Source organism: Triturus cristatus, chromosome 1_1 (genome assembly GCF_964204655.1).
Source record: "Triturus cristatus chromosome 1_1, aTriCri1.1, whole genome shotgun sequence".
In the NCBI taxonomy this organism is placed as follows: Eukaryota; Metazoa; Chordata; class Amphibia; order Caudata; family Salamandridae; genus Triturus; species Triturus cristatus.
In genome coordinates this window covers 124,028,196-124,047,615 of record NC_140579.1, presented here as the reverse complement: position 1 = coordinate 124,047,615, position 19,420 = coordinate 124,028,196, and the positions used below count along the sequence as shown (strand labels likewise).

The window sequence follows — 19,420 nt, the reverse complement described above, 5'->3', positions numbered from 1 at the left end:
GCTAGGTTTCGAAGTCCTGCTGTTTCACTCAAGCCGCCCTGTGATTGGTGCAAAAGCTCTCTAGGCTACTGCAAGCCCAGAAGCATCAGACCAGGCAGGTGGTGAGGACACTGGATCGACAACGCGTCTGACAAACACTTGACAGCTCGTCGTTGACCCGCTTCCTGGTCCCATGCACATTCAAAGGGAAGGGTCATCGCATTACATTATAAACTAAGGGCGATTCTCCTTACATCCAGTATCACATTTTGCAAATTCCCAGAACACATTATGATGCTCTCACTGAAAAAAAGTATTACAAGGTGCCCTGGTTACAAATAACGCAAAATAAATCTTTTATTGGTAGGCCTAGTGGGAAAGCACAGTGCCAAAGTGACTTCATGTTATGTGTGGCAGCAGTCAGTCCTGTTTTGACAACACACACCTCCCTTACCATGTCCTTGATCAATAGATTCACTGTAATGATGGACGATCTTAAAGTGCCGAAAGATATTATGATGATAACCGCGGCATTTAATTTGGTAAGAGGCAACTACACTTGTTCCTGCCAAACTAAGGTATTGTGTTTGGCTGCTCTTTGCACTTTTCCGCTAGTATTTTAATTAACATCCTTATTTAGCAGAGCTTGATGTTTTCAACTTTTTTATTATCTTTGTAAATTCAGTGCTGGCTGGTAGGGGACGGTGGCGGGGTAGGAGGGTAGGTGGAAAAAAACTTACCTGCGAACGCCGATGCCGCCGCTGCCTCTCCTCTGCCCTCTTCTCTGGAACGGAAGTACCCAGGCGCCCAGTATCTTCCAGCCAATCACGACGCTGCATTACAGCTTCGTTGTGATTGGTCTGAGCGCCGTGGTTCGGTGCTCAGAGAGGGACTGGGAGGCTGGGCATGTTCTCCACCCAGGCAGAATCAGTGGTAAGGGGAATTCGACACTGGCAGTGTCATTTGAGGCATTTTCATCTGTAGTAGGTAGAGGAAGGGTGTGGGAGAGAAGCCTGTCACTTGGCTTTTCGGGATATTTCCTGTTGTGTTTTGTGAAGTGAGGAAGTTTTAAAAACCAGCTCGCCCAGGCTGAGATGACTGTTGTAATCATGACAGCCGCGCTCATATCTCCTCGACCAGAGGCGGCTCTCTGACTACACCCGGAAGCTGCCACAGGCCTGGGCTGGCTCTACTGCTGTGTTGATAGGAGAGCGCCTTAAGCAAGCAGAGAGGCGCTATTATGTATGCGTAATATTACGTAGGAGCGCGGCGATGTAGCGAAAGATATTAAAATGCGTTAGACTAGCCCACGATGCATGGCACTTGTCAGAGCTGTATTTCTGTTACTTTTCTCACGTTCAATTCGGCCAACGTGTAATTAGGGCCTTAAGAGGCATTGTGGTGGCAAACTACTGCATCTGTAATGCTTCTTACAACTATACAGGAAGTGATATGAGAACAAGCTCTCCTAAATAGGATTTCTTCCTAGGTGCGTCTTGGACTGGGCAAAATACTTCTGTTCAGACACATCATCCACCAGGTGGACTGGTTATAAACGCTCTGAAGCAAGAGCCTGCTGGGCGCCATTTTGAATAGTGAAAATGATTTGTCTCGTGGATACACAGTCGCCAACTTCAAAGGACAACTAGTCCTTACTATTATGTGTATTTGGTAGCTCTGCCCAGTACTGCTGCATGCCCCTGTTTTAAACGGCGGGTGATTTGCACATATAGCAAGATATGTGCATGACTGGGGCTCTGTTGGAAGGCAGAGCACTGAGGCAGGGTTGGAATCTCAATTGTTTGATCTATAAAGTACAGGTGCCACAGAGTTAATACTCCCTTCCAAGGGGCCCACATCCCAAAATGCACAGTGGGCCCCGCACCTCATCTTAAACCTGGCAGACCCCTTTGTGGTACTCCAGAATGCACAGAAGCACTCCTATCGTGGCACCGAGTCGACTACTGACATCCATGGCCTTTTAATTGTTTGCTCTGCAATCCTGTCTTGGTGTTTAGGGCGCCAACACTCATGTGCTTCTTGCCAGGGACCCCACATAAGTGACTGCTTCAAAGCAAAGCACACAGCAGCAGCATGTACATCTGAAAGTCCAGTCCAGGAATTGGAGGGCAGGTAAGATGCCCTCTTTCCATTGTTCCGGACTTTACTCCTTCTTTTGATATCCTTGGCCCATTCACATTGCAGCAGATTGCGCCACGTTCTTGAAAACACGCCCACAAATTGAGCGCCGCATTCTTCTGACAATGGAGCCAGGGGCGTAGTTTGGTCAGTAAAATTGAGCGGGGTGGGCGGGGCTTCAGATTTTTGGACAATCAGGCGACCATATAGGGGCAGATTTACAAGCCCCTTGCGCCACTTTTCCATCACTTTTCCCATGTTAAAAGTGACGCAAAAGTGGCGCAAGGGGCTTGCAAATTTGTCCCATAATGACAATCAGGGCGCATGAGAGGGGCCTAAGGGAGAGTGGAAAGGGGTGGAATGCAGATTGGTAGGAGTACAAGAGAGAAAACACAACATTTTATTTAAATAACCAATATTTTAGAGGACTTTCAAAACAGAGTGAGAGTGTGTGTGCTTTTTTGTCTGTGTGTATGTAAAAAATCCTGCTGAAACCCGACTGACATCTCACAATACCCGACTGAAGCACCTGTACCCTATTTAATACATTTATTAGGGTGGTGTAACACCCCAAATACCCCCCCAAGCCCCGCCCCGTGAATGGAGCCATATTCTTTCTCATGTATAAGCCAAATGGAGGGGCACAGACAGGTGGCCTCTGCCAGGCCTGCCATTTCTCTCCCTCCTCAAGGCCACAGACTCTGCTGGGGCTGCAGCTCTGTCTTTTCTCTGTACCTGGGGGTTCTGGTGTGGATGGTTTGTGAACTATCATGGAGGCGTTTCTTTTCCTTTCCACTGGGGCATAAGAAGTGCATTGTCAGCATTCCGTCCATCATTTTTTTGTTGTAACGCTTTTCGCCCTAAGTGGGATGGGTATTCCCAGACGTGGGACCCGTGCTCACTACGCCACTGGAGTCAAGCTATCCTGGCTGATGACGGCTGATAGCCAGAAACCGGTCCTAGGATGCTTGATTCCGGTCCAGGGAAGACATGGCTTGGCAGTTCGGGCTGGACTGTTCCCATGAGGTACAGGGTCAAGACTGATTTGCAAATGGCCATGTCTAAACTGGGGTGGCGTAGTGGGCAAAAGAACGATGGATTTATCCCAGATCTCTTGACTGGGGGAGAATGTCTGCATTGTCAGCATTCCGTCCATCATTTGTTTGTTGTAACGCATAAGAAGTGAGCATATGATGTGCACTGTCAGACAGGGCTTTCGGATGAATGCAGGTAGCAGGATGTTTAGAAAAGGTGATGAACAGTAACCAAGAATCGAAATAAAGCGCATTCCTGCATGTGAACAATTGCCTCAAATAACTTCCTTAGCAGTCTTTTGCAAAAAGCGATTTCTGAGGCGTGTCCTGCCATGCGTTTCTTGTGAATGAATGGCCGAAGCGCTAAAAGCATTCTTCATCTAAGGTAGGCATGGTAACTCTAATCCATTTACTTAAATTGATTAAAAATGACCTTTAGAGAAAGAGACTAATCATTCGTTAGGCCTGACTGTGAGTCTTTTGCTGCGCAGTTCGCTAGCGCCACCCGATGGTATATAACGGAAATGCGCACACTAATTGTTTACCTGGGAAAAGCAGGTATTATATTCGTTTCTCCATTCTGCCTTGGAGTTTAGGGTATACAGCCGTAATTAGATTTTGCATGCTATTTTCCATATATGTACCTGAAATGTGTTTCATTACATCAGATGACTCCAGGTTGAAAGTAAATCAATAACCTCCATGAATTACTTTTAAAAAACATATCAGCTGGAAACCCAGCGATAATCCCACGAAGTTTGGCGATAGCTTGCTGATAGGGACTCACATACTTAGCCATGATATCCACCTTCCATAGGATATCATGGCTAAGTCAGTTTCAAAGCAGGCGTAAGGAAAGTAGCAATAACAGAGGTTATCGTTACTTTTCTTGTCGCTATGCTGCTTTGCGTGAGGCTTGATAATAGGAGAAATGTCGCTTAGCGACATTTCTCCCGTTATCTTGGGGAGGAACGCCCACTTTGCATCTCATTAGAGCAAAATCGGCGATAATTTAATAGCGCCGTCTTGTAGATATGCCCCTTAGATACTGAGGAGGAGGGAGGAGGGTGTCCCTGTCCCGAGTGACATGTTTAGTACAAGCTGGCTCTTCATCCAATAATACTTTGCCTGATGTGAGTTTACTTACCAAACTTACAAATGTAAAACCCAAACTACAAGGTCCAAAAAGCACTGCCAGACATAGCACAAGCCATTTGGCAACAATGGGGAAACTCAATGAACTACTCCACTGAAAATTATTCGTCAAAAACATAATCTCAACAATACACTGCCTAAGGCCAGTGCCTGGCAATCTGAGCTACTGAAAATGTGTTTGTTTTTGTTTTGGACACAAGACATTAAAATTGCCACACTGAATAACCACCGCACAATAGGTAAGCACAGCCGCAGGTGAGCCCTACCAGATTCAGAGATGATCTGATATTCGAAGATGCAGGATCAGGAATAAAATTTGGAAAATATTGTTTTTTCGCAAGTATATTTTATTCATTGAGCGCACACCCGGTGGACACAAGAATCGTAAATTAATTCAAAATGGCATGGGACAGACGGTGGAGAGCAAGAGTACCGAGCAGGAAGTGTAAATCAGGAGCCATATAAGCTCCGTGAGCAAAGAGGAACGGATATCCCGTTTGCCGTATTTCAAGTACATTATATCCTATGGCACTTGTCAAGTTTGCGACATAGTATCCCATCTGCTAAAGTCTAAATCAGTCCCCTATTTATTTCTGACTCTGAGCAGGAAGTGTAAATCTGGAACCCATATAAGCTCCGTGAGCAAAGAGGGACGGATATCCCGTTTGCCGTATTACAAGTACATTATATCCTATGGCACTTGTCAAGTTTGCGACATAGTATCCCATCTGCTAAAGTCTAAATCAGTCCCCTATTTATTTCTGACTCTGAGCAGGAAGTGTAAATCTGGAACCCATATAAGCTCCGTGAGCAAAGAGGGACGGATATCCCGTTTGCCGTATTACAAGTACATTATATCCTATGGCACTTGTCATGTTTGCGACAGAGTATCCCATCTGCTAAAGTCTAAATCAGTCCCCTGTTAATTTCTGACTCTGAGCAGGAAGGGGAAAGCTGGAGCCCATATAAGCTCTGTGAGCAAAGAGGGACGGATATCACGTTTGACGTATTAGAAGTACATTATATCCTATGGCACTTGTCATGTTTGTGACAGAGTATCCCATCTGCTAAAGCCTAAATCAGTCCCCTATTAATTTCTGACTCTGAGCAGGATGGGGAAAGCTGGAGACCATGTACGATCTGTGACTAAAGAGAGACCAGGCGATGATGCTCGTCATTTCTGTCAGCGTCATATGTCATTGTACTGTTCGGATTTACAGCCTTGAGCAGTGACAATAAACCAAAACAGAAATGCTTGTACACATCACCAAGACAATATCCATAAGAATCAGGAACACTACAATTCTAGCTCGTAAAAATGCAGATCATGGCAAAGAACAGTAGCTGGAAAGTGGGCAAAGACAGGCACATTAATTTGGTATAAAGATATAATGCAATATCTGGAATCTGGAGCACCCTCAAATGGGAAAGAGTGCCATGTCGTGATCCTAGACAAAAATACTAAGTACCTTGCACGCGCTGCATCTCCGAGTTGGCGATGCAGCATGTACACAGTAAATTGTTTTACTTATTTAATTACTTACCTTGCTTCTGTCCGTCGTATGTCGGACTCTACTACCCCCTCACCCTACCCCTCCCCGCCTCACCGCCCCCCAGCGCTCCCTTGGCGAGCCACCACTGGTGTTCTCGCTCCATCATCATTTAAAAAACACACTATTTGGTTAAGGGTCACCAATTCCTGGATGGCACATTTGCGTTTCAGCATTATTCAGGCACACAGTCCAGCATGCATTTAAACAACTTTCAAGACACATGCCGGAGCGCTACCCTTTAAATCCGAAAAAGCAATACAATACAATGCACTGAAATACTATAGATTTTGATGTTGGAAGAACTGCTCACAAAGGAGCTCCTATTTGAACAAGCATTGGCAAACCAGAAGAAGCAATAGTTCAGAGTTATACAGAGGGTTACAGTTGTAAAGTAGTCCCGTGTAGTCTCGTGTTCAGTTCAATGCAAGCACGTGAGTGGAGGCAGAAGACATCAAAAGAGTAAATAGTATTAGGGGCGAGATAAAATGTTCATAATACGGCTGAGCATTGAAGTGATTGACAAAGTCTCAAGCCAATGGCTGAAAGAGACTCATTGGAGCAAGCCAATAGCAGAAAGGAGCCGACCCAAATCCCACTCTATGGGGCAGATGTAACAAAGCCTCTGTGCGCCTCTTTACAGCCAACATTGCGTCAATCTACAAGATTTCACTCAAGTCACTTTTGAGCCCATGCTGTGTCAAAACCCTGCGCCTGCTTGAAGCAGGCGTAAAGATTGACACAGCATTTCAAAGATAGGGCACCCCCGAGCCTTGCTGGAGTTGCGTCGTGCTTGCGACACAACTCCAGCAATGCGCTGCCTTTACGGGACAGATGCGTCACGCATCTGTCCGTTTTTGCCCCATAGTGCGCCGCATTGTAAATGCGGCACATCCATGGTGGCGGAGCAGTGACGCACAATAACTGGCGCATCCCTGCTGATATGCAGGGATGCGCCAGTTATTGTAAATCTGTCCGTATGTGTTTTGTAAGCAGTAAGTTTGTTTGAGAGGTCTGCTGTCAAAACCTAGACCTAAAAAGATTGCACTGTGTATAGCCCTATCCTGGGGCTGAATAGCCGAGAGCATATTATTTCCCTCCACCCCTTTCCACGGTGTCTTTAGACATTCACTGCCAAAGTGAATCTTTGGGCTCTCTAGCGCACAGTTACGCAACATTGGATGACGTGAGTCCACTTTGTATGCAGCAAGTTTTACTTTCCCAGCATGCACATGGTTACCATGGTTGCCTGGTCTTTTTTTGCATTGGCCAATACACTTCACCTGAACCTTGCTTACTTGAGATCTTTTATTTGATGTTGGTTGCTTCATTTCTGAATTCTCTATTGTTTCCACCTTGCTTACAGCTTATCAACAAAGCCGGTGAAAAGGGCCCCCCTCCGACGATGGAAGACTTGGATGACCTGGATGTAGGTACAAATCAACTAAACTGGAGTCCTGGATTCACACATGGCTTTATTTTAAACTGGGGGAAATACAAAAATAATACTTTTCTACAAAATGGCTTTAATAAATTATCTTTTTAGGATATTGGAGTGTGTGTTTTCCAGTGTGGAAATAAAGTGCATACTTACCATAGATGTCACACTTCTCATGCTAGTTGTACAAAAACCCTAGTTACACTTCCGAATCCTCCTTGTGGCATGTAGATGTTGAAGATCACAAGAAAGAAGAACATGCTATTGTAGACAGATGAGTAGCATTCCGCTTAGGTTTGCACTGCCCATGTCCTACACTGTGCCAAGATCAATGGGGCAGGTGGCATGGAGAGCACGGGACCCATGTCTGGGCATACCCTACCCACTCGGGGTGACAAATGCAACAACAACAGTTGATGGACAGAATGCAGAACAATGTCATACATTCACCCCAGTAAAGAGATCTGGGCCTAAAGCCATCATTTTTTTGCTCACCATGCCGTTTCAGTTTGAACTCAGCCATATGCAAATCAGTCTTGACCCTGTGCCTCATGGGAACAGTCCAGCCCAACTGACAAGCCAGGTCCTCCCTGGACTGGAAACAAGCATCCTAGGACCGGTTTCGGGGCATCAGCCTTCATCAGCCAAGATAGCTTGACTCCAGTGGCATGGAGAGCACTGGACCCACGTCTGGGCATACCCGTCCCACTCGGGGTGACAAATGCAAAAACAGCAATAGCAGATCAATGGGGCAGGTCACACGGCTGGAGTTGAGAGGGAGCAAAGGTGGACTGAGCTCTAGGGCACAAAATTCAGAAACAACACTGAGTAAGTAGCACTGGGAAATCTTCAGCAGACATACGAGAAAGAGAGAAATAGTGGATAGGAAGGGACCAGAGAGAAGATATAACCTCACTACGTCGATGACACAACACTGATGTAGCAACAATAGCGTTTGTCTATTCTGAGGTTACTACTACATCAATTTAGGTGAGTACAATAATATCAGTAGACGGTATCACTGGGTTTAAGGGAAATAATTAATTTAAAACTGTTTCATAAAATAAAGACAAGCAAGGGTTACTTATTTAACTTAATTAAGATTGCAATTAATTTACTTAAGGTGTGGGGTTAGTCTTAGTATTAAGGTGAGTTACAAATGATGCTTTTCATTTAATTCCAGTTAGGTTATATAAGGGTTTATTTGGGGTTTATTATAATAAGGATACCCACTGCATTTAAATAAAATTGAAAAAGAGATAGGCATGGAAGGAGAGGCGCATACAAATGGCTTGGTGGAATGAGTATATCGAACAAAGGCTCATAGAGGCAAACTCCAGGTACACATCAACCCATTCATCTACAAAGGGCAGAGGTCTTCAGTATGTTGGCTGTGCCCCCCGGGGGTCCATGGCAGCATTCCCGGGGAGCGCAAATGCCTCAGTAAATGAAGATTATGGAACATCTATTGGTTAATCTAATCACTGCAGATGTCTGTATGTGGGACCAGAGAGTCACAGAAGTGAATCCTGGTTGGTGCAGTGCAGAATGGTGACCTCAGTAGGTATAGTGCTATCAGGTGCCAGCCTGTAACAGAGAGTACTGGCGCTATGTAAAGCATTATTTTAAATTGTATTACACACACATTATAAGATAGGCTGCCACACACTGATTTATTGTATATATGTTAAAGGGCCACTGGAATTATGCGGCAGAGGAGCACCAAATTATGCAGCAGGATTTATTCAATTATGCGGCAAGAAAAGACAAAATATGTATAATGACTTACATTTTTTGGTAGTATTACTTCATTGCTTTATGCTGTTTTCACATTGTAGTAGTGTCTGGGCAAATATTTCACCTCATTAGTGCAAATTTAACAACCAAATGCAGGAATAAGCGACTGAAGGGTGACCAGTTGACCTTTGCAAAGGGGCTTCTACCTTGCGCAAACACGTCACCATGTTTTTAGTAACTTTTGATCTAGAAACAAAATTATGTTTGTTAAAATCTGCAGATTATGCAGCAGGTGGTAGATAATGTGGCACATGCTTCAAATCCATAATTAATCTAAATTATGGAGCTGTGGCTCCAGAATTGCATAACTCCAGGGGCATAGTGTGATAGTAATAGTTAGCCAGTGTGTGCCTAGCGCAGGCATTTTTATAAATACATTGAAAGGACACTTTCCAAAACTCAGCGTTCTTACATTACCTTCCATAAATACCTTTGCCACCATGGGGCTTCAAGTGACTCCATAAATCTCATCCTGTCCCCTAGGTCCCCAATTAGCAATTCAGGGATGGTTGTTTTTAAAAACAAAAAAATATGGAAACTGTTTTTATAAACTTGAAAACACATGGGCACCGTAGTCTTCATACACCCTGCACATTGTGGCCTCTGTTTACAAGCAGATGTCCTTTCAGGTGAATTGAGAACATGCAAGGGAGGAGGTCAAAAGGGCCACGTTCAGAGCCCTGGTCATCTGAACTCCTGTGGCCTCTGGGTAATGGCCCAGTAGAAAAAGAAAAGAAGCAAAATCCATGGATAGTGTCAAAGAGATGGCCCAAAGAAGGTGATGTTATGTAGGATTACATTTTTCGCCAACAAGTGAAACAGCTCCCCCCTTCCTCAGAGAGATGCCCTGAAAAAGGTGTTGAAAAATGAGGGCTCATGTTTTTTTAAGAAGCCTTCACTACTATTAGTGCAGTCGGCGCATTGGCACTGGGGCAATGGTGTAAGGGGTCACTGCATCCCTATAGTGGATTTGTTACTAGCACAAAGGGGTAGAGGGAGGAGGTGGATATTTTCCCCTTTTTCTTAAAAAAAGGGACAGACAGCCTGCTTTGGGCCCCAGGCCTAGAAATACTGGCCCAGTGGAATGGGCAGAGGAGGAAGTATCATGGGTGCTGCTGAAGCATTGCCACAGGGGCCCCGGTGTGCTAGGGCCCAACTGAACCCCTATGAAGGCTATTTTACTCAATCCTTTCTTGCATTAGGGCTCAGTGCACCCTTGTGTTGACACTGTAGTTTTCGGCATCGGACCACTGGACCAACAGAGGGAAACATTGGAGAAGAGGAGACACCTCAGCTTTAGGCTTCAGAAAGATGGCAGGAAGAAGGATGCTGGGAGGGTTTTAACAAGGAGCAGAGAAGACTTCCCGCTTTGCAAGGCAACAGCTCTCATTAGCAAAGCAGGCGCAGTGGCACCGTGGCCCAGGATTGTGAAGGGTCCACTGCATTACAATTATGACTGTCTTACTTTACAATAGAGACATGGGGGAAGCATTTGGGATAAGGGCATCCTTGCTGCAAAGAGGTGGGCGACATGTGGGAGCTCATTTTGTCTGAAAGGGACAGACTGTCTGTTTCAAGATTGAGTGATGGCCAGGAGGGGTAGGGAGGGAGTGAAAGAGGGAGAGAGGATGACCTGCCATTCAGGACCTCAGCTATCATTAGTGCAGAAGGTGTAGTTTCATCGGGTCTCAAGAGTGTTAGGGGCTCACAGGACCGCAATTCATGGGAGTAGTGTTTTTTGTCTATCTCAGTTTTCTATGTGTTTGCTCTTTTATATGTCTCGCATTTAGGGCCTCATTGCGATGGTGGTTGAACGAGCGTCTGACCGCAATCGCTGCTGGATGGAGACCACCCAACATGTAGTCCGCAGTTCCACCCACCATATTATGATACAACCGCCGTGTAGGTGATCGGAAACATGCAGTTTTCTATTGCGGCTTAGCTGCAGTAGAGAAAGGCATGTTTGCAAACATCCATGCATTGTGTGGCAGGCACCATGGGGTGCCTGGATGTTTGGGGGGACGTCACATGTGCCCCAATGGCCACATAGCGGTGGCCCATAAGGGATGGGGGCCCTGCTAGGGGCCCTCAAAATCCTTTTCCAACAGCCTTTCTATGGTGGTGGGACCACCATGAAAAGACTGTGGGAAATGGACATCGTAATCCCGATTGCCATGCCTGCGCAGGCACTGCCTTCATAGTAGGGATTACTGTCCAACCGCTGCCCTGACTGGCTCCTTAAGCCTGTCGAAGGCGGCAGTCTTTCCCCACACCTGTTGTTCTCCGACCGCTGCTATCTTAGTCCATCTGTTGGACCGTTACCCTGAATGTTGGGCGGACCGCCAACAACGGCCTGTCGGTGGCAGTCCGCCCGACATCATAATGAGGGCCTTAATGTGGATTATGAGTAAGGCTTCTAGTTTTCCATTTTTACAGATTTTTACAGATAAATACGGATAGAAAAGTATCTATTTTCATGTCTGTATTTATTTTGTAAATTTGTATGAATACGGAAAATACGTTTTTTTTGGAAGATACTAATATCAATTATGAGCGCTAGGTCAATAGCTGTGTAGATTGATATGCAAACGTTTTTAAAAATCCTAATAAAGCTTAAATAACTGCAACAGTACAGGTGTTCTAGCTGTGGTTTCAAATTACTGTATTGTACAGCAAACGGCTAAAATCCACTGCACATTCAAACATAAGTAAACTTTTGTGGGTTAAATAAATGTGGAAATGTACCCATTAGAGCTACATTTCTTGTCACTAAGTACAAAATAAATATGGATAAATACAGATAAAATAATCAAAAAAATGAATATGGATAAATACAGACAGAAATGTCAAAAAAATAGATACCATAAAACTGGGAGCCCTAATTATGTGTCGGTCTCCTGGTTTTATGGTGTTTATTTTATAAACCTTTCTGTCTGTTTTTTTCTATGTTTCTTTTTTGGTCATCTCATTGGTATTTATTCAAATTTATGTTGTGTTTTGGTAATAAATGGAGTCATAAAATGGTATATTCTCACATATATTTAACTGAAAAAACATGTACTCGTACTTTGATGCCTGTCTCTTTTTAGCAAATTAAGAAGTCAAATATAACGAAACACTACACCGCATGTAAATATTAACATTATGTACAAATATATGTTAACATATGCCTGTATTTAAGGAAATCTCATCCTGTTCTTTAGCTCCCCATGCTGTCTATCTGCTTAGCTGATGGCCTGGAATTCATGAAGGAGAGCATGGAGAGGCACTCACAAGAAGCAACATTTCCTGTATTTTTCCACTTTTAACAATACATACAGGCTGAAAACACATCTTTTCTGTGTGTATCTAGCTGTAAAAATCAGTAAAAACGTAAACTGTGATCCTTAATTATGAGATACTGGAAACGTGCCCCTGAAATTATCTCATAAGCCACAACACCTTCCACTCCCCCAAGTCTTTCCATAACATTTTGGAGGGGGGGCCCGTCTTCCACAAAAAATTGGGTAGGGGGCTCAGAGCAAAACAGTTCGAAGACCTCTGCATTAAGAAATGATGTTGTTGGCATGCTACTCAAGACAGAATCCAAGTAACAAAACACAACACAAGCATCTGTTTTTAGATTTTTGTTTCCTTTTTAACATGAGACCAGAACGGTATGCTTTTGGAAGCTTAGTAATGCTTAGTAAAAGTGATAACCTGTGCTGGGGTACTTGTTCATACCCTTTTGGGAATGTTCCAATGCAGCAGCTGGTATAGTTGGCATGCAACAGTATATGGTGAAATTGCAAGGAAGAAGATGCTTTCAGAAAGAGAACAGTGGGATGCAGGCTGTATCCCAAAAACATTATGGGCCTGATTCACAGAACTAACTTAAGACAAAATCCTAAACTTACTACCATTTTGGTATTCACAGAAGTCACTTACTCATTTTGGTATTCACAGAAGGCACTTACTCATTTCGGTATTCACAGAAGTTAGGAGTCCTAACTTTAGGACTCCTAAATGCCTTCTGTGAATACCGAAAGTCTTAAAATTAGGATTTTTCTCAGTTTAGGAGTAGTAAAGTTAAAACTCCTAACTTTACTACTCCTAAACTGAGAGAAATCCTAATGTTACGACTTTAGGTAGTCACAGAAGGCATTTAGGAGTCCTAAAGTTAGGAGTCCTAACTTTACTACTACTAAACTGAAAAAAATCCTAATTTTAAGACTTTCGGTATTCACAGAAGGCATTTAGGAGCCCTAAAGTTGGGACTCCTAACTTCTGTGAATACCAAAATGAGTAAGTGCCTTCTGTGAATACCAAAATGAGTAAGTGCCTTCTGTGAATACCAAAATGAGCAAGTGTCTTCTGTGAAGACCAAAATGGTAGTAAGTTTAGGATTTTGTCTTAAGTTAGTTCTGTGAATCGGGCCCTAAGATATTGAAGAAATAAAAATAGCATGCTTCTGATTCTTTTAGAAGATTTTCGGATGCATCTCTTTTTCAAAACATTCCACCAAACGGAGGACCGTGCAAGAAATGTTTCAAATATTAGAAACCCATTGTGTTCTATAGCTGATGTATGGTCTGACTTTTTTCTTTTTTCTGGTTCTTTTTGCAGGATGACATTTAAACACAGGCACACAGGTAAGTACTAAAGAGAATTAAAAAAAATCCTTAATCTAACATAGGCTACATTCCTACAATTGTATGAATGAGGAACATTAAAGAACCTCTGTGTTTGATATAAAGTAAGCCGGAGCTCTAGGCCTTTGCAGCTACCATTTGGATTTTGCATCTGTTTGCATGTATGTATGTAAAATACCTTTTTAGAGGTACATTAGTAAATGATACACACAGTACGAGCACTGGTCTGACAAGGCGCAGGCATCACACAACCTTTGACTCGTATTTATGTATGGGTTTCTTCAAAAGTGTCAACTTTGCTGTAAATCGAAGATTCACAGAGAAGGGCAGGGGAAGCAAGTGCATCTTCCTGGAGGAGGAGGGCCTCTTTGTGTACGATCGAGGCCTAGCTGACTTGTATACTTCTAGCCAGAATGAACATCGGAGAAATCAGTTCTAGTTCACTAGGGAGGAGAAGCTGGAGCAAGTTGGATCTGTCCCAGGATGGGTTTCTAGATCTTGGGTGGACGGCAGGAAAATCCTTCTTAGCGTATACATGATGGACGTTTATTTATTTATTTATTTTTCAAAGAATAAACAAAATTGCTTTTCAGCATGTCAATAAACTGTAACGTGCAACAGACATAAACCCCCCACTACTAAAACGCTCAAATCTAAAACCATGCTTTACTTTTTAAAGAAGAGGCGTCACATTGCAAAAATCATATTGATTTCAGTTCAGTCCAGAGGGGTCACCAGGAGCAGCAGATTACCAGCTAGGGTCATGCTTAGGCGTCCCCTCAAGAAACCCCTGTAAGAGCCCTCATCGCTGGATTTGGGGTGCTTTGAGCTCCCACATCAACAACACTAGATGTTCAGCACAAATTCTACTCTCACAATAATAGAAATACTCCTCAGAAGGTGGCCTGTTATGGGACGATGTTACTAGCTAAGCAAAAGGGATCTGAGATCTGAGCAGTCTCTGCGGCTCAAGAGCGCGCCACGGAGGTCCCGGGCTCGCGAAAGCATTCTCGCGACTTTCCACCCAGCAAGTCCCTCTCACCTTCTGAGTGTTTCCCGCAGGTCCCATCTCTGGCCTGCCCTCTGCCACTTCCTGGACATTAGGTCCTACTCACTGTCTCAGTGTTTCCCGCAGGTCCCTTCTCTGGCCTGCCCTTCTGCCACTTCCTGGATGGTAAGTCCCTCTCACCTTCTGAGTGTTTCCCGCAGGTCCCATCTCTGGCCTGCCCTTCTGCCACTTCCTGGACAGTAAGTCCCTCTCACCTTCTGAGTGTTTCCCGCAGGTCCCATCTCTGGCCTGCCCTTCTGCCACTTCCTGGACAGTAAGTCCCTCTCACCTTCTGAGTGTTTCCCGCAGGTCCCATCTCTGGCCTGCCCTTCTGCCACTTCCTGGACAGTAAGTCCCTCTCACCTTCTGAGTGTTTCCCGCAGGTCCCATCTCTGGCCTGCCCTTCTGCCACTTCCTGGACGGTAAGTCCCTCTCACCTTCTGAGTGTTTCCCGCAGGTCCCATCTCTGGCCTGCCCTTCTGCCACTTCCTGGACAGTAAGTCCCTCTCACCTTCTGAGTGTTTCCCGCAGGTCCCATCTCTGGCCTGCCCTTCTGCCACTTCCTGGACAGTAAGTCCCTCTCACCTTCTGAGTGTTTCCCGCAGGTCCCATCTCTGGCCTGCCCTTCTGCCACTTCCTGGACGGTAAGTCCCTCTCACCTTCTGAGTGTTTCCCGCAGGTCCCATCTCTGGCCTGCCCTTCTGCCACTTCCTGGACAGTAGGTCCCTCTCACCTTCTCAGTGTTTCCCGCAGGTCCCATCTCTGGCCTGCCCTTCTGCCACTTCCTGGATGGTAAGTCCCTCTCACCTTCTGAGTGTTTCCCGCAGGTCCCATCTCTGGCCTGCCCTTCTGCCACTTCCTGGACAGTAGGTCCCTCTCACCTTCTCAGTGTTTCCCGCAGGTCCCATCTCTGGCCTGCCCTTCTGCCACTTCCTGGATGGTAAGTCCCTCTCACCTTCTGAGTGTTTCCCGCAGGTCCCATCTCTGGCCTGCCCTTCTGCCACTTCCTGGACAGTAGGTCCCTCTCACCTTCTCAGTGTTTCCCGCAGGTCCCATCTCTGGCCTGCCCTTCTGCCACTTCCTGGATGGTAAGTCCCTCTCACCTTCTGAGTGTTTCCCGCAGGTCCCATCTCTGGCCTGCCCTTCTGCCACTTCCTGGACAGTAAGTCCACCTTACCTTCTAAAACCCTCTTCTCCTTCTAATGTGGATGAAGGACACTGTTGGTGCAGACAGGGGGTGCCTTGTTCCTGGTCCCATATATGCCTGAATGGCCCTCAAATGTGTTATTCCGCCCTCACAAGATGATCTCAATACAAATCATGTCTCATTCTGGGCAGACATTCCCTCCTCCTCCTCCTTACCCAGCGTTCTTGAGCCTCAGACCGCGATGATCGAATCAGCCCTGAATCAGCAATCACCAGGGACTCCAGGTGTTGGTCACAGGAGGGTGCACAAGGCGTGTGGACAGCTGCATAGAGAGAGGATCACTATTGGGAAATGCAGGGATGAGTGTAGTGGTGCGTGGCCTTGCTTGTGTATGGCCGTCCTTGATTGTGGGTGGGTGGCGTTACTTGTGGGTGTGTGGTCTTGCTTATGGGCATGTGACCTTGATTGTGGGTGTGTGACTTTGCTTCTGGGTGTGTGGCCTTGCTTATGGGCGTGTGGCCTTGCTTGTGGGTGGGTGTACCTGCTTGTGAGTGTGTGTCCTTGCACGTGGGCATGTGCCCTTGCTTGTGGGCATGTGACCTTGCTTATGGGCGTGTGGTCTTGCGTGTGGGCGTGTGGCCTTGCTTGTGGGTGGGTGTCCTTGCTTGTGGGTGTTTGGCCTTGTTGTGGGCGTGTGGCCTTGCTTGTTGGTGTGTGGCCTTGCTTGTGACGTGTGCCCTTGCTTGTGGGCGTGTGGTCGTGCTTGTGGTCTTGCTTGTGGGTATGTAGCCTTGCTTGTGGGCGTATGGCCTTGCTGGTGGCGTGTGCCCTTGCTTGTGGGCGTGTGGTCGTGCTTGTGGTCTTGCTTGTGGGCATGTGACCTTGCTTATGGGCGTGTGGCCTTGCTTGTGGGCGTGTGGCCTTGCTTGTGGCCTTGCTTGTGGGCGTGTGGTCGTGCTTGTGGTCTTGCTTGTGGGTATGTAGCCTTGCTTGTGGGTGTATGGCCTTGCTTGTGGGCGTATGGCCTTGCTGGTGGGTGTGTGGACTTGCTTGTGGGTCATAAGGATGGGAGGACAAATGTTACTTTGACTTTTCTCTGATGTTACTTTACCCTTTTCTCTGTTGGCAGGACTTCCTATATCTATGTGAAACCTAAAGTATGGAAACCACCCTGGAGATAGAAGGCACCGGTGTCCAGTAGAACGTACCCCTCTCAACAACCTTTCTAAAGGAACACCAGAGGATGGAAGACAAGAAATACTTTTATGTTTTTTGGTGATATTTGGGTGAATAAGCTTCCTATCACACTCACTCTCTAATGCCCCTTTAAGTACCTACTTAACACAAGCTCCCACACTCCCTTATGCTACCTCATTGTGATATTCAATCAGGTGGTACATGCTAACAAGGAGACCTTAGTCTGTAAATTCCACATTTTGCAGCGAATCACCATCAGTCTCACACGTGTACACGGTCTGAAAACTGATGGATGTCTGGGGAGGGTAACTCCAATCAATCAATTAATCAATCATAGCATTTGTAAAGCGCACTGCATACCCGTGAGGGTCTCAAGGCGCTAAGGGGGGTGCTGCTACGCCAATGCATCAACGTTACAAAAGAAGTGAAAAGAATTCCAATGGTACAAGTTTTAAAGAGCAAGGGTTTAATTTGCTGGTTTCACAATAATGGTCTCTTTTCAGCTAAAGTGTGCATTTAAAAAAGAAAATATGTGAATAGTAAGACGGACGGGGATTGACTAGAAGTGACGCTTGCCTTAGATTGAAGATTCAGACTCCATTATTTAAAAAAAAAAAAAAAAAAGTTAAAAAACGAAACCAATAATGTACCGGCGGGGCTGAGCAGTTTAGGAATGATCTTACTTGTACCCTTCAATCGAGAGGTCTTTCATCTTCTTTAGTAAGCGCCTGCATATATATTGTTTGTTGTCTGTGCTTTCAGTGATTGCCTCCTGCCTGTAATCTGTTTTACAATTTAGTTTTGATTCTGTCTATGCTACATGAGTTCTTTTATTGATTTTCCTTATTCACACGTGCTTTTATAAAACTTTTAAATAAAATAAAAAATCGAATTACAAAGAATAAACACATTTTCTTTTTATTTCTCCTTTACATGGCCCCATGTGCACATTTCAACAGCAGCCTTGAATTTTTGATGTCTCCTTTTTAGGTCTGCCCTAGATACAGTTTTAGCTATCTCACTGACCTCACGTGATGAAAAAAACATAAATAAAAAACTACAAATACATACAAGTATGAATACACAGAGGGCCTTTGGGTCAGACCTCTTCATCCAGTGGTCTGTTCACCAGTGGTTCACATTTTGCTTCTACCACCACAGAATACGACATGGCGCTTTGGGTCAGCCCCCTTCAGCGATTGGTTCTCTTGTGTGAGTGAAATTTTCCCCATCACATGTGCACACCCACCTAAAAAGAAGTGCACTTCTCGGCCAGAGCAGTGCCATGGCTTTTTTTTTACTATATGTTCTTTATCATTTTTTATTTTTGGTTATATTTGTGTATTTAATGTATATAATCAATGTTTTGAAGTGAGAGTAATTGAAAGCTAATAGTAATGTTTCTTTGTGCTAATAAGAATAATGTTTTCCTATGACGTGCAGTAAAACTGGCTTCAACATGTGTTCTAAGTACACCTACCAGCTGGGAAGCATCGATACTGGTCTATAAAAACCAAATGTGATGGTTATTTTTTTTAGAAAATTGTAAGATTTTATTGCAATCATAGGACTGCAAAGTAGGCAATGGCATGTTTTCTTTTTGGTTTTCTTTTTTATCTTTGTGGCACGTGCTTGCAATACAAATAAGATATGCAATTAACCAACCAGCAGCTTGCCAAGGCCAGAAGTAGTGGCTTTGCCAGTGCTTGTTTAGCTTTGGCTTACATGAAAACAAGTTATCTAAATACCACCTCTGTGTCTGTCTTATGTGATGATATTACAAAACATCCCACACATACTCAGGACCCATGAAATGATACAGAACAAACAAATCATTATATGAGAAAAACAGATTTCAAACAGAAATTGATTTTGACACTCTCAAAAAATAGGAACCCTATTAGGTTCTAAAATATTAAAACACTAGTGTTCAACAAAAGTCTGTGAATGTGTCCTCTCGGTCGCTCTACAGATCTCAGTAAAAGGCACACCGCACAATTCTGCTTATGAGGTAATTATTTCCTTGGTGGATCTACAACGAATTCATCCAGGAACAAAAAGACCAATAGATTTATGTGCTTGGGAAATAGAGAGACTTGCCTATCTACTCACAGCTGCAGTGGTTGTTTCAATTTCGCACTTCCAGGATCTCCCCAGCAGGTCCATCTCAATGGTGGCCCCTGGATGTGTGGGGGCAGTGCCACTAGCACTGTAGAGATAAGTCCTAGCCCCGGGTGCAAACTGAAATCAGAAGTCGTTGCGTTCATCTTTACAGTGGGGTCATGTGTCTTCTTTCCTCCAGTTA

At 44.8% G+C, this 19,420-nt stretch overlaps 1 protein-coding gene across 4 annotated transcripts in view; it reads left to right on the top strand.

Annotated features, from left to right (window-relative positions):
- Positions 1-18,643, top strand: part of PTGES3L (prostaglandin E synthase 3 like) — a 99,972-nt gene extending 81,329 nt beyond the window's left edge. For 2 of the 4 annotated variants that reach the window (XM_085614061.1, XM_085614043.1), the window contains 3 exons: positions 7,224-7,290; positions 13,698-13,723; positions 17,048-17,987. In XM_085614061.1, coding sequence (XP_085470187.1) covers positions 7,224-7,290; positions 13,698-13,702 — 72 coding nt within the window. In that variant the 3' untranslated portion in view covers positions 13,703-13,723; positions 17,048-17,987. Of the gene's footprint in view, positions 1-7,223; positions 7,291-13,697; positions 13,724-17,047 lie in introns of all 4 variants that reach the window. The other 2 variants (XM_085614052.1, XM_085614034.1) reach the window with 2 other exon arrangements.
- Positions 18,644-19,420: the final 777 nt, after the last annotated feature.